The 15,387-nt window shown below is 45.0% G+C and overlaps 1 protein-coding gene across 3 annotated transcripts in view; it reads left to right on the top strand.

Annotated features, from left to right (window-relative positions):
* The window catches only part of LOC117350154 (serine-rich adhesin for platelets-like), a 90,413-nt gene that overhangs the window by 58,414 nt on the left and 16,612 nt on the right, over positions 1-15,387 (top strand). For all 3 annotated transcript variants that reach the window (XM_033924207.1, XM_033924209.1, XM_033924208.1), the window contains 3 exons: positions 2,536-2,678; positions 11,932-11,994; positions 15,201-15,363. In XM_033924207.1, coding sequence (XP_033780098.1) covers positions 2,536-2,678; positions 11,932-11,994; positions 15,201-15,363 — 369 coding nt within the window. The remainder of the gene's footprint in view (positions 1-2,535; positions 2,679-11,931; positions 11,995-15,200; positions 15,364-15,387) is intronic.

Below are 15,387 nucleotides of genomic sequence, written 5' to 3' on the forward strand. Positions count from 1 at the left end.
AGGGGGTTATGGATTGAAGGCTATATCAAAAAGGTGGGTTTTCAGTCTGCTTTCAAACAAGGGAAGGGGCTTGGTGGACAAACTTGAGTAATTTATTCCAGTCATAGGAAGTCTGGAATTGGCAGTGGAGGAGAAGGGTACAGTTAAGAGCGGCTTATCTGAGGAACAGAGAGTTCTCTGGGAGGTGTATAAGGAGAGAGGAGAGATACTGAGGGGCAGCAGAATCAACAGGAGCTTGACTTGTATGCAAAGGCAGATAGGGAAGTGATTTAAGGAGAGGGCTGGCATGAGTGTAGTTATCAAGTATACAGGCAGTACTGTATAAGATAAATACATCAAAATAGCAGCTGATTATTAACATTGTCTTTATTCCAAGTATTTTGTATTATTAGTCGGTGCTTCTTTGAGCCCCTAGTAGGGAGTCCTTTAAAAGAAAAACATATTTTAGGTTATGGCGAAACAGTGTGTATTTTGATAGGAAGTGAGTTCCACACTTTTGCAATTTGGTAGCAGAAAGATTTGCTTGTGAGATGACTTACATTTTATATCTTTCAGAGTCGGGATGCTACTACTACTTATAATTTCTATAGCACTGCTAGATGTATGCAGAATTGTACATTAAACACTTAAGAGACAATCCCTGCTCAGTAGAGCTTACAGTCTAATTAAAACAGGACAAATAGGGGTTAGGGAATTTCTTATGGTATAATAAAGCAGATACAGGTACTTTACAAGTGAGTGGAAGATAGAAGTTATAAGCTGCCTCAAAAAAGTGGTCTTTTGCAGTGGCGCAGTAAGGAGTGGGGGGGAGGGGCCAGGCGGACCGCCCCATGCACCGTCTTGATGGAGGCACCAGCACCTCTCCTCCTCTCTGCCCTCCACGCCTTCCCACCTCTGCCCCGCTGCGTACACGCCTCCCCTCCCCCCCCTTATCTCTAACTGTTCACCAGCGCGAGTAGCATCTCTAACCTGGTGCTAGCACTGGCCTTGGCTCTCTCTCTGAAGTCACTTACATAAGAACATAAGAATAAACTAAACTAAACTAAAACTTAGTTTTATAGACCGAGTCATCAACCAAGAGGAGCTCAACTTGGTTTACAATAATGTAAACATAATACATAAATTTGACAAGGAAAAGTAGACTGAAATAGTTAATTTCCAAAATGTTTAGCAAACAAAAAAGTTTTCAGAACTTTCCAGAATAAAGCAAAAAAACCTAAACTTCTTAATGTAAGCGGTAAAGCATTCCAGAATTTGGTTAATTTAACAGCAAAAGAATGACTAAATCTCTTAAAGGTTCTTTTTTTTTTTTTTACCACTGAGAGAGGGAAATGTAAGTTTTAATTTGTGAGAACTTCTGGCAAAATGAGATCTATGAACATTCCAGTTTAAAGGAATCAAAGTGGCAAAAAGGCCAAACAAGATTTTAAATGCAATACAAATGCACTTAAATTGAATTCCGAGATACACTGGAAGCCAATGTAATTCCTTGAGCAAAGGGGTTATGTGATCAAATTTACTCTTACCGAAGATAAATTTAGCTTCAGTGTTCTGTATTAATGGAAGTCTCTGCAGACTGACCTTTGAAAGACCCAAATACACTGCATTGCAATTATCCAGCCTTGACAAAATGATTGATTGAACCAATACAGAGAAGTGTTGGTGAAAAAGTGCTGTCACTCTTAGGGCACGGAGACTGAAAAAACACTTTTTAATAAGCGAGTTTAGTTGGTCCTTAAAATGTAAGTGAAGAATCGATAACAATTCCTAGTATTAACAAGGAATAGCCTTACTGGGTCAGACCAATGGTCCATCAAGCCCAGTGGCCTGTTCTCACGGTGGCCAATCCAGGTCACCAGTACCTGGCCCAAACCCAAGGAGTAACAATATTCCATGCTTCCCTCTGTTGCAGCTTCCTGTTGCCATGTGGGAAGAACGCAGCAGAGGGAAAGCTTCAGGGCAGCTGACTGGAGCCTGATGTAATTGCTGTCTGCAGTGCAATAAAGTTCTAGGCTTCAGGGAAAAATTTGATAGGGTAACACCTCTTTATTTGCAATATCACTGGCTACCCATTCGCTATAGAATCCAATTTAAAGCTCTATTTCTTGTGCATTGAGTTTTCTATTCTCTACAGCCTGCTTATTTACATTCCTTACTCGCCACTAAGAATCTTGAGATCTATTCAAGATAATAGAATGGTAATACCCTCTGTTCATAGAGCTAGGTGGGAGTCTACTCGAAATAAAGCGTTCTACTTTGCAGTTCCAAACTTATGGAACCCGATGCCACGAGCTTTGAGATTAGAGGCAAATTTAAAATCTTTCAAAATTATGTTAAAAAACAGTTTTTTTTAAAAAAAGAAGCATTCGGGCAAGATTTAAATCAATCTGATATTACTCACATATTTTAAATGTTCTAGATCATTTTCTTATTCTGCATGGATCCAGATGTTGGAAATATCAGCAGTGGTGGCCCCATCTACTTCTGATTTTACTTGAGACAGACATTGACCTCTTTCTTTTCTCTTCCTTCCAGGCCAGGCAGTATCATCGTGAACCACAGAGTCATCATACAAGTGCCATTATCAAATTATACCAATGAGAATGACTTAGGAGTGATTTACAATCATATCAATGAAAACATTCATCAAAAAAATTGCACCAACGACAACACGTCAGGTATGTCTGTTGTGACAGAGGTTCACCACAATTTCTGGGACACGTGATGACAGATCTTCATTTGCTGTGAGTCACCTGAATCAGTGGCGAGAGGTAATCGGGGGCAGTGGCACCCCTCCCCCACACTCACCTCCGTTTCCCCCCCCCCCCGCTCCCTCCCCATCCTCCCCTGCCACGCGCACCCCCTTTCCCTTTCCCAAGTTATGCACCTGGGCAGCCAGAATCCATGCAAGTCTTATACCCTTAATGGCGAGATCCTAGCAAAAACGGTAGCAGAACGAGACTTGGGGGTAATCGTCAGTGAGGACATGAAGTCTGCCAATCAAGTGGAGCAGGCTTCGTCCAAGGCAAGACAAATCATGGGCTGCATACGAAGGGGTTTCGTCAGTCGTAAGGCGGAAGTCATTATGCCATTGTATAGATCCATGGTGAGGCCCCACCTGGAATACTGTGTGCAATTCTGGAGGCCGCATTATCGCAAGGATGTGCTGAGACTGGAGTCGGTGCAAAGAATGGCCACCCGGATGGTCTCGGGACTCAAGGATCTACCGTACGAAAAACGGCTTGACAAATTACAGCTATACTCGCTCGAGGAGCGCAGAGAGAGGGGGGACATGATCGAGACGTTCAAGTATCTTACGGGCCGCATCGAGGCGGAGGAAGATATCTTCTTTTTCAAGGGACCCACGACAACAAGAGGGCATCCGTTGAAAATCAGGGGCGGGAAACTACGAGGTGACACCAGGAAATTCTTTTTCACTGAAAGAGTGGTTGATCGCTGGAATAGTCTTCCACTACAGGTGATTGAGGCCAGCAGCGTGCCTGATTTTAAGGCCAAATGGGATCGGCACATGGGATCTATTCACAGGGCAAAGGTAGGGGAGGGACATTAAGGTGGGCAGACTAGATGGGCCGTGGGCCCTTATCTGCCGTCTATTTCTATGTTTCTATGTTTACCTCTAGTTCACCGCCGTGAGCAACGAGAACTTCAACGTGCTCTTCGCGACCCCCGTCGGCTCTCCCCCTGACGTCCCATCCCATGTGCGGCACTGGAAGTGACATCAGTGGGATAGATGACGTGGTTGCGAGGAGCACGTTGAAGTGGTTGCTCGCAGTGGTGAACAACGAGAGGGAACGGGGAAGGGAAGGGGGGCGCGCGCATGGTGAGGAGAGGAGTGGGAAGAGGTATGGGGTGGAGAGGAGGAGGGGTGCTGGCGCCCCCACCAACATGGTGCCCAGGGTGGACTGTCCCCCCCTTACTACACCACTGACCTGAATGTTATCCTAAATCAGCACTGGTGGGGGTATATGGCCCCATTCTATAATGAGCTCATGATTACCTGGTGCATATTTTTATTATATGCACAAAGGCCCTGATTCTACAAGGGATCTTCAAAATGTTTCCATAATTTTCTTTTTTTAAGCATCTTCGAAGCGAATTACATCACTTTTCCACAGGTGAGCCGGCTTGCTTGACTGACTAGTCCCATGACATTCTATGACATGTCCTGTAACCATTTCTCCCGCCTCGTCCATTTCCCGCCAAAATATGAAGGTGCTGAAATTCTCTGAGAACCCTTACAGAAAAGATTCAGGCACCTAATTTAATTTTTTTAATTGGCTTAATTGGCGGACGATACGAAGTTATTCAGAGTAGTGAAGACACAGGGAGATTGCGAAGATCTGCACTGTAATATAATCAAGCTTGAGAAATGGGCATCGACATGGCAAATGAGGTTCAACATGGATAAGTGTAAAGTGAGGCATGTTGGTAACAAAAATCTCATGCACAAATACAGGATGTCGAGGGTGGTACTTGGAGAGAGACCTCCCAGGAAAGAGACTTGGGAGTTCTGATTGACAAGTCGATGAAGCCATCCACGCAATGTGCAGCGGTGGCGAAAAGGGCGAACAGAATGCTAGGAATGATAAAGAAGGGGATCACGAACAGATCAGAGAGGTTTATCATGCCGCTGTACCGGGCCATGGTGCGCCCTCATCTGGAGTACTGCGTCCAGCACTAGTAGCCATACATGAAGAAGAACATGGTACTTCTTGAAAGGGTCCAGAGAAGAGCAACTAAAATGGTTAAGGGGCTGGAGGAGTTGCTGTACAGTGAGAGATTGGAGAAACTGGGCCTCTTCTCCCTTGAAAAGAGGAGACATGATCGAAACATTCAAAATACTGAAGGAAATAGACTTAGCAGATAAAAAAAGATTGTTCACCCTCTCCAAGGTAGAGAGAACAAGAGGTCACTCTCTAAACTTGAAAGGGGATAGATTCCGTACAAACGTAAGGAAGTTCTTCTTCAAGCAGAGAGTGGTAACATAGAAACATAGAACATAGAAATATAGAAAATGACGGCAGAAAAGGGCCACAGCCCATCTAGTCTGCCCACACTAATGGCCCACCCCCTAACTACCTCCATGAAGAGATCCCACATGCCAATCCCATCTTTTCTTAAAATCTGGCACGCTGCTGGCCTCAATTACTTGTGGAAGATTATTCCAGCGGTCAACCACCCTTTCGGTGAAGAAATATTTTCTGATGTCACCATGAAATTTCCCACCCCTGATTTTCAATAGATGCTCTCTTGTTGACGTGGGTCCTTTAAGGAAAAAGAGATCCTCTTCCACCTCGATACAGCCCGTGACATATTTGAAAGTCTCGATCATGTCTCCCCTCTCTCTGCGTTCCTCGAGTGAGTACAGCTGCAACTTACCCAATCATTCCTCATACGGGAGATCCTTGAGTCCTGAGACCATCCTGGTGGCCATTTGCTGAACCGACTCAACTCTCCGCACATCTTTTTGATAATGCAGCTTCCAGAATTGTACACTCTAATCCTCCAACTATCCCCCCTAGAAACTCTCTACACCTATGCCGACGACATCCTTATCCTCCTCGAGACCGACTCGAACCTAACTAACCTCGCTGAGAACATATCTGCATGTATAATGAATCTCCAATCCTGGGCCCAATCTGTACAAATGAAACTGAATGAGTCCAAAACAAAATTACTTTGGCTCGGCCCAATATTAGATCATTTACCCACCTCCATCCCATTGCCTTCCGGTCCCACTCTTCAGCTTGAGTTTTCAAGCAAAGTCCTGGGCATCATCATAGACTCTTCTCTTTCCTTCAATGACCACCTCAACTCCTTGGTAAAAAAATGCTTCTTTAGCCTTCATATGCTGAGGAAAGTGAGATCCTGCTGTCATCAATTTCACTTCGCCGTCCTTGTTCAATCCACCATCCTCTCTAGATTGGATTATTGCAACTCCATCTATATAAGCCTAACTAAGAAAAACCTCCATAGACTTCAGCAAATTCAGAATGCCGTGGCTAAGCTTATTTTCGCAAAAAGCAAATTTGACCATGTCTCTCCACAACTGTCCAAGCTTCACTGGCTTCAAGTACCCTCCAGGGTCCTCTTTAAATGTGCCTGCTTAGCGTTTAAGATCCTACACGGCATCCTTCCTCCCGTTATTCCACTCTTTTGGAATTTCTCAAACCCTAATTCCACCAGATCCACCCAAAAATTAAAACTATCATTCCCTCCTACAAAAGGTATATTCCGCGCAGGAAAACTAGGAACATCCCTCCCCTTTAGAACCACAGAACTCTAGAACAACCTTACATCCCTGCTCAGAAATTCAAGCTCCCTCCAACTTTTCCGCAAACACCTGAAAACTTGGCTCTTTTCAAAAATGTAACACCTCCCCCCTCTCTGGTACCCTGGCCCCTCTATACCCTCTTAGTTCCTTTCCTATAACCCTTCATTGGAGTTCCTTTCTATCCTAACTCTGTAAACCGTGCTGAGCTCTACGCTTGCGGAGATGGCGCAGTATACAAACCTAAGGTTTAGTTTAGTTTAGTATTCCAGATGGGGTCTCACCATGGATCTGTACAACGGCATTATGACCTCGGGCTTACGGCTGACGAAACTTATACGGATACAGCCCATGATTTGTCTAGCCCTGGATGAAGCTTTCTCCACTTGATTGGCAGTCTTCATGTCTTCGCTAATAATCACCCCCAAGTCACGTTCTGCTACAGTCCTTGCTAGGATCTCACCATTTAGGGTGTAAGTCCTGCATGGATTTTTGCCGCCAAGGTGCATGACCTTGCATTTTTTGGCATTGAAACTTAGTTGCCAAGTCTTTGACCAATGCTCCAGCAGGAGTAGGTCCTGCGTCATACTGTCGGGCATTGAGCTTTTGTCGGGCACTGTGCTTTCATCTGTTGTGCGGTTGCCTACTATGTTGCATAATTTGGCATCATCGGAGAATAATGTAATTTTACCTTGAAGCCTCTCAGCCAAGTCTCTTACAAAGATGTTAAAAAGGATTGGGCCCAAGACCGAGCCCTGCGGTACTCCGCTGATCACCTCCGTCATATCGGAGAGGGTACCGTTTACCACTACCCTCTGAAGTCTACCTCTAAGCCATGTGGTTAATGTTTCACCCAGTCCCATCGAACCCATCTTGCTCAATAACCTGCGGTGTGGGACGCTATCAAATGCTTTGCTGAAGTCCAAGTACACGACGTCCGGGGACTCCTCTATATCCAGCTTTCTTGTTACCCAGTCAAAGAAGCTGATCAGATTTGATTGGCAGGACCTTCCCTTCGTAAAACCATGTTGATGGGGATCTCGTAGATTCTCCTCGTTCAGGATCGTATCCAATTGGCGTTTGATTAATGTTTCCATAAGTTTACTCACTATCGATGTGAGACTCACCGGTCTATAATTCTCAGCCTCTGTCCTGCATCCCTTTTAGTGGAGTGGAATGACGTTAGCCATTTTCCAATCCAACGGGACTCTTCCTGTACTTAGGGAAAGATTGAAGAGCGCGGATAACGGTTCCCCAGGGCGTCACTGAACTCCCTGAGCACCCTGGGGTGTAGTTTGTCCGGTCCCATAGCTTTGTTCACCTTGAGTCTTGATAGCTCCATGTAGACACTGCTGGGCATAAACTCAAAATTTTGAGTTTTCCCTCATCGGCAGCTGAGGGCTGGATCCCGAGCAGAAGTATTCATTTAAAAGTTTGGCCGAGCAGAAGTATTCATTTAAAAGTTTGGCTTTGTTGGAGTCCGATTATACATAGTTCCCATCGGGTTTCCTAAGGCGTACTATCCCATCTGTGTTTCTTTTTCTGTCACTAATATACCGGAAGAAGGATTTATCGCCCTACTTGATGTTGTTCGCAAGGTTCTCCTTCATTTGGAGTTTGGCCTCCCTGACTACCATTTTGACCGCTTTTGACTTGGCCAGATAGTCTTCCTTGGATTCTTGCTTCCCTGATAGTGAGCGGACTGCTGGGCACGATGGACCACTGGTCTGATCCAGCAGCGGCAAATTCTTATGTTCTTATGTTCTTATAATTGAAAGCATCTTTAAAGACTTAACTGAAAAATAAATTAGCTCAGTGATTCTTAAACTTTTTTGGGTTACGGACCCCTTTAAGAATCTGATGAAAGCTATGGACTCCCTTCCCCAGAAATAGTCACATAAACACAACTTTGCATGCAATGAATATAATGTACTTTATTTATCGAGATTTGATTGTCTCATGTATATATGACATACACAAAGTATTATTTAAACTTTAAAGTAAACAATCTAGAAGGGTTTAAAACACTCCTTCGTTATAATTATGAAATACAATCCTCTTGTGCAAATTAAAACAAATCTACTACTACTACGTTTCCTACTACCATTGCTACTACTACTACTACATCTATTCTCTCGTTATCTGTGAGAAAAATCAACAATACATAACATAACATCGTACTTCTTAACCACGTAACCATAAGTTCTATGCGGTTTACAAAAGATTATAAACTAAAGACAATTTGATGATGGCAGGAAAATTATTTGACCAAGTATTTTGAGAAAAGATGAGTTTTCAATTGGGTTCTGAAATGTTTATAAGAACAAGCTCCGAGCAATAACAATCGAAATTCTCTATCAAATGGAGTTACATGGTCATACTTTTTAAGAGCATAGATCATTCTAACCGCTGTATTCTGAATCAATGTAAGTCTGACCATGTCTTTCTTGGGGATTGTTACGTTTATAGTGTTTCAATAATCCAAAAGACTCAGTAACAAAGATTGTACCAGAGGTTTAAAAGCAGAAAACTCAAAATAGGGTCTAATGGTACGCAATTTCCATAACGTGTAATAACCGGGCTGTATGGTGAATATAAATGTTAATTTTTATCTGACCCTCATGGATCCCTGAAACAATCAATGGACCCCCTAGGGGGTCCATCCATGGACCACAGGTTAAGAACCCTCGAATTAGCTTGTAGGCATCTAATTCAGTAGGCGTCTACCATGTTGATGTAGTCATCTACACCGAAGCGCTTACTGGCGCATATTGGCAAGTAGGTATGGTTGGGGGTCAGACTTTGGGTGTGGGTTGAGTTAGATGCTGATATTTTAGGTCAAGAAATCATTGGTTTAATATGCCGTTGCCTTAGGAGTATGCGTCTACTGGCATCTAAGACAATTTAGGTGCCACTAGGCGTGATTCTACACATCGTAGTAGGTGATGATTTTGATTGACAAGTAGTAGGTGCTGATTTTCTAGGCACCTACCAAATTTAGGTGCTTTTATAGAATCTGGCAAATATGCTTCGGGGTAAATTCTATTCATAGTGCCAGGAAAAATCGGCACTAAATGCTATTCTCTAACAGGTGCTCCAGGCTGAATGCCCTTACAGTGGATTCTTGCGCCCAACTCTGGGCATGAGGCCTTATGTCAACTGAAACCTGATATAAATCCTGGTGCTCAGGTTGGGTTCAGATCCTTGGAGTTAGTCCCGGAGTCAATAAAGTGTTTCCCCGCCCTTTGCTGTCGATTGGTTCTAGACAGCAGACTGAGCCAATCAGAGATGTAAGGCAGGGAAAGAACTGCAGCAGCAAGCCAAGATTTTCCTCACTCTCCCCTCTCAGTCTCTATCCTAGCGCCCAACTATACTCAATTTATATGAAAGAAACAAGAAGCTAGCTAGAGAAGGAAAAGAGTTTTAGGACTATAGAACTCCAAAGTATGGCTCAAGATGCATTTTCTGGCTAGTTTCCACTCTGGCTAACCCCTAAAGCTAGATTCTGGCATAGCAGCTAATGGAAGTGCATACAACAAGGTCCTTCTAAATCAGAGCTTTCCAAACGTGGGTTGGGACCCCAAAAGGGGTCACAAAACCCACATTTTGGGTCATGACCTGGGTCTGCTCTCCATAGGTGCATCATTATTTTGCACCTCCAGGTAGGATTGACAGAGGTCTGGGAAAACCCAGACTTTTTAGGTCTGGGTGTCTGGATGGACTTTCCAAAACCTGGTAGTTTGTCTGGGCTTTGGAAAGCCCCGACCTCCGGCCTTGTCTGGAGGGCCTCTGTGCCTGCACGGATGACATCACACGCGCCTGCACCTGTTTGGAGGCCCTTCATATGCGGCCCGGTGGTCGGAGAAGAAAGATGAGACTTTGTGGGGCTGGGGCCAGAGGCGTAATAGGGCGGGTCCGGAGGCGGAACAAGGAGGGACTGGGGGGTTGAACAACAAGGGACTTGGGACCATGTGTCCAGGCTTCTACTTCCGAAAATCTAGTAACCCTACCTCCTGGGGTCACACAGTTTTATTTGGCCACTATCATGGAGTTAGACCACAAAAAGACAAGTACTCTAAATCCTTAGGTCATACATGTCAGCCTTCTGATAAATTCCCATAAATACAATCTGACAACACCAAGGAACAAATCCAGTGCACATATGTGTGTGCACAAGCACCTACTAAACACAGGTATGGTGCACAGTCATAGAAGATGCTGTCCTTAGCCTTAGCACCATCTCTGCAAGCCATTTCATCCTGTCACAACACAACAGGGAGAAATCAGACAGAAATAGTGTGTGTGTGTGTGTGTGGAGGGGGGGGGGGCGTAGGGGGACAGTTCATCCCAGGCACTGTTGTCAGCACCCCTTCTCCTCTCTGCCCCCCCTGCTCCTTTCCATTCCTCTCCCCCACCACATGCACCTTTACTTCTCCCTCCCCACCCCCCACCCTCTTATCTCTTCGCTGGAGCGAGCAGCAACACCAACCCTCTGACATCATTTCCAGGTTCTGCATCTAATATGCGATGTCAGAGGGAGAGCTGACTCGACATGGACTGCAAGTTAAAATATAAGAACATAAGAAATGGCTTCGCCAGATCAGACTCTAGGTCCATCCAGTCCGGCGACCCGCACCCGCGGAGGCCAAGCCAGGTGTTCCCTGCTGAGAAACCTTGTTTACTCGTATCCCCCAATGTGATTTGCAAGAAGGTGTGCATCCAACTTGCTCTTGAATCCCAGAATGCTGGTCTCCATCACGACCTCCTCAGGGAGAGCGTTCCAAGCATCCACCACTCGTTGTGCGAAACAGAACTTCCTAATATTTGTCCTGGGCCTGGTGCCCCTCAGTTTCAGTCCATGACCTCTTGTCCGAGTCACATTTGACAATGTGAATAACGATGTTTCTCGCTCTATTTTGTCAAATCCTTTTACTATTTTAAAAGTCCCTATCATGTCTCCTCGCAGTCTTCTCTTCTCGAGGGTGAACAATCCCAGTTTTCCGAGGCGTTCTTTGTACTGGATCAGACCAAAGGTCCATCAAGCCCAGTAACCCGTTTACTCTTTTTTTAAAAAAAAATAACGTTGATAATTGGTAATCGTCTAGGTATATACTTGATAAACGGTATATCAAAGATTAAATAAACTTGGAAACTTGGCTAATCCAGGTCTCTAGTACCTGGCTAAAACCCAAGGAGTAGCAACATTCCATGCTACCGCTCCAGGGCTAGCAGTGGCTTCCCCCATGTCTTTCTCCATAACAGACTATGGACTTTTCCTCCGGGAAATTGTCCAAATCTTTCTTAAAACTAGCTACGCTATCCGCTCTTACCACAACCTCTGGCACTGCGTTCCAGAGCTTAACTATTCTCGAGTGCCTCCTAGTCTCTGTAATTTTTGACGGAGTGAAAAAAAGTTGGGGATGCTGCTCGTGCTGGAGAAGTTAAAAGAGGTAGGGAAGGGGTGGACGCATGCGGCGGGGAGGGGGGGGGAAGGCGAGGGGGAGTGGAGAAGAGGACGGGGGAGGAGCACCACTGCCCTGGATGCTTCTCACCCACCACTGGACACAAAGGCAAGAGAAATAAAATTCTTATAGTAAAATTATAAAGTGTAATGAAGCTCTTCTATGTTTCTCTTCTAGAACAGCTGTGCTTTAACCAGACTTTAACCAAAGTCTACAACTCGTCCACCCCAGACTTAACAGGTAAGACTGAGAATCTATTTGGTGTGGTTTTGTGCCACTAGCAATTCTTCCCACAGCTTAGGATCTCACAGCATGCGTTTGTTCTGTGCAGGGAGTAGGCAGGAAGCTGCTGTAGGGTCATTCTCAAATGGACGACTAAGGTTGGACACCAGGATGATGGCAGTGTTATACACAAGTGCAATTATAGAACACTAGCGTAAAGTCTGCAGTTAGGAATTATCGGGAATGGAATGGAAAACAAAGATGAGAATGTTATGATGCCCTTGTATTGCTCCATGGTGTGGCAGCACCTTGAATATTGTGTGCAATTCTGGTCACCACATCTCACAAAAGATATAACAGAATTAGAAAAAGTATACAGAAGGGCAATGAAAATGATAAAAGGGATGGCTCAACCCCCCCCCCCCCCCCCTATGAGGAAAGGCTAGCTTGGAGAAGAGATGAATGAGGGGAGATATGTTAGAGATCTATAAAATCTTGAATGGAGTAGAACAGGTAGACATGAATCACTTCTTTGCCTCCAATAATACTAGGACTAGGAAGCATGCGATGAATCTACTAAGCAGTAAATTTAAAAGAAACCGGAGGAAATTTTTTCTTCATTCAACGTGTAATTGAACTCGAATCTGCTGCTGGAGAATGTGTTGAAAGTAGTTAGCTTAGCAGGATTTAGAAAAGGTTTGGCTAATTTCCTAAAACAAAAGTCCAAAAAGCCATTATTAAGATTTATTTGGGGAAATCCACTGCTTATTCCTAGGATAAGCAGAACAAAATCTGTTTTACTCCTTGGGATCTTGCTTGGGTTGGCCACAGGATGGACCTTTGATCTATCCCAGTATGACAACTCTTATGTTCTTAAGTGAGCCGAGTATAGGACAATCAAGCCATTGTGACATCACTGATGAGGTTGGCTCTTAGGCATTGGTGGAATAAGGCATTATGACATCACAGTCTCAGCTCTGGAATGTTGCTACTCTTTGGGTTTCTGCTAGGTAATTGCGACCTCGGTTGACCACTGCTGGAAACAGGATTTTGGGTTTGATGGACCTTCAGTCTGTCCCGATATGTTCATGTAACTTTGTGTGAGCACCTATACTAGCTCAAAAGCCAGTGTAAATGCTCACACATAACTGTAGGGAGACAGGCAGATAACTGCTAGCATTCTAGAACCTGAATGCTAGGCATGCCCCTGACCTGCTTATGCCCCTCCCAGGTCCATGCCTTCTTGCAGTTGTGGATTTTGCACACACTTAAGGTCATAAGAATAGCCTTACTGGTTTAGACCAATGGTCCATCTTGCCCAGTAGCCCGTCTTCACGGTGGCCAATACGGGTCAAAAGTACCTGGCAAAAACCCAGAGTAGCAACATGCCATTCAGAATCCTGAATAGCAAGATTCTGAAATCCCAAAGAGTAACAAGAGATTCCAGAATCCATGCTCGGTCCCAGCAGCATATGGGACTGAGAATTTTGGGGGTTTTATTGCGAGATAGTTAGTTGGTCATAAAAGGCTAGAGCAATCCTTTTAACATTTCCATTACACCAGCGCCATCCACTGGTGATTACAAGTACACCCCTGATGAAGGCTTTCATTTAGAAGCCAAAACACGGACCGTGTCAGGGTCCTCCTAGAAAGGACTAAGGACTCATTATTAGGCTTGAATCATTTTATGTATACTGTATGTTTTAATGGTTTAAATTTTTTCAATAAATTTACAATTGTTCCAAAGGCTGATGTATACATAACGTGACCATTTATTTTTTTCCTCAAAACGGGACATCTACTAATTTTTAGGTAATAACATTGTAGCTATTTCTCTTTCTTTCTCTCTACCTACCCCCCTCCCCTTCCCTTTCTTTCTCTCTCCCTGCCCCCCTCCCCTTCCCTTTCTTTCTCTCTCCCTGCCCCCTTCCCTTCCCTTTCTTTCTCTCTCCCTGCCCCCCCCCCGATTTCTCCAAGCCACCGCCGTCGATTTCTTCCTGCTTTCCCGATGCCAACACAGCAACAGGCCAGGTGCGTACAGCGACTTTACAAGCAGCGGGCCCAGAAGCCTCCCCCCCAAACGTCAATTCTGACATCAGAGAGGAAGTTCCGGGCCAGCCAGGCAGTGACTGGCTGGTCCGGAACTTCCTCTCCAACGTCAGAATTGATGTCGGGGGAGGGGAGAGACTTGTGGGCCCGCCGCTTATAAAGTCGCATCCCGTTGTCCCCAGGCACAGTGCCTTTTTTGAAATTATTACAGTGGGTTACTCTCTTTCTGAAAACGGGACATTTCGGCATCCCAAAGGTGTGCTTGGGGACAACGGGATAGGCTACCTACAAATGGGATGGTCCCGTTCATAACGGGACATATGGTCACGTTATGTATAAAGTCCCTTCCCCACTTCTTGTGTTTTGTTCTGTCACATGTGGGATTGTATTTTCCTTTCTACTGTCTAATCCTAAAAGCAGCTTAAAGAGTTTCTTAATCAGGGTTACCCTATGGCTATCCTATGGTTATCCTAAGGAGGACGGATTGAGGCATCCGGGTTTTACTACCATTGAAATTGTGGAAGAAAATCTGGATGTCTCAATCCATCCTTTTTGTGGGTGTCAGGTCAAAAGCGCGCTGGGACAAAGGCACGCGCAGACAACTGAGCGCAACGTGGAGGTGCGCGCTGAAGAAAATGACTGGTTTAAAGGGCTCCGACGGGGGGTGTGGGGGGAACCCCCCCCCACTTTACTTTATACAGATTGCACCGTGTTGTGGGGTGGTGTGGGGGGGTTTGGGGGGTTGTAACCCCCCACATTTTACTGGAAACTTCACTTTTTCCCTAAAAAACAGGGAAACAGTTAAGTTTCCAGTATAATGAGGGCGGTTACAACCCCCCACAATGCCACCGCCGCCCCAACAAAACCCCCCGTCGGAGCCCCTATAAAACTATTTTTCTTCGGTGCGCGCTTCCGTCTTGCGCTCAGTTGTCGGCACGCGCCTTTGTCTTCGGCGGTTTTGTCTATGAAGCCTTTTTGTGGAGCCTTATTGTAACCCAGCTCATAGGCAGGTTCTGAAATTGAGCCACTCGGTCTTGCTATGTTTTCACTTTGAAAGCTTTTGATGCATTGCTCTTGCTCCCTTCCATTCGTAGCAGAGGAGGAAGGTAGGCTTGATCTGCAATCTAGCTTGGATGGAATGTATTGATATCTTGGCTCTTTTGGGATTCATTTAGGGGCCTGTTCACATGTTGTTCCGGTTGGATACAGTCAATATTATGTTGCTTTGAATGAGTCCAATGTCTTCAGTTGTGTCTCCAACTGTAGCAACACCAGCAAGCACCATTACGACTGCCACCAAGGAGAGTGCTTAGTCGTAGCCCAGGGACCCACATGCTTGTAAGTCAGACAGATTTCTTCTGC

This window comes from Geotrypetes seraphini, chromosome 16 (genome assembly GCF_902459505.1).
Source record: "Geotrypetes seraphini chromosome 16, aGeoSer1.1, whole genome shotgun sequence".
Classification (NCBI taxonomy): domain Eukaryota; kingdom Metazoa; phylum Chordata; class Amphibia; order Gymnophiona; family Dermophiidae; genus Geotrypetes; species Geotrypetes seraphini.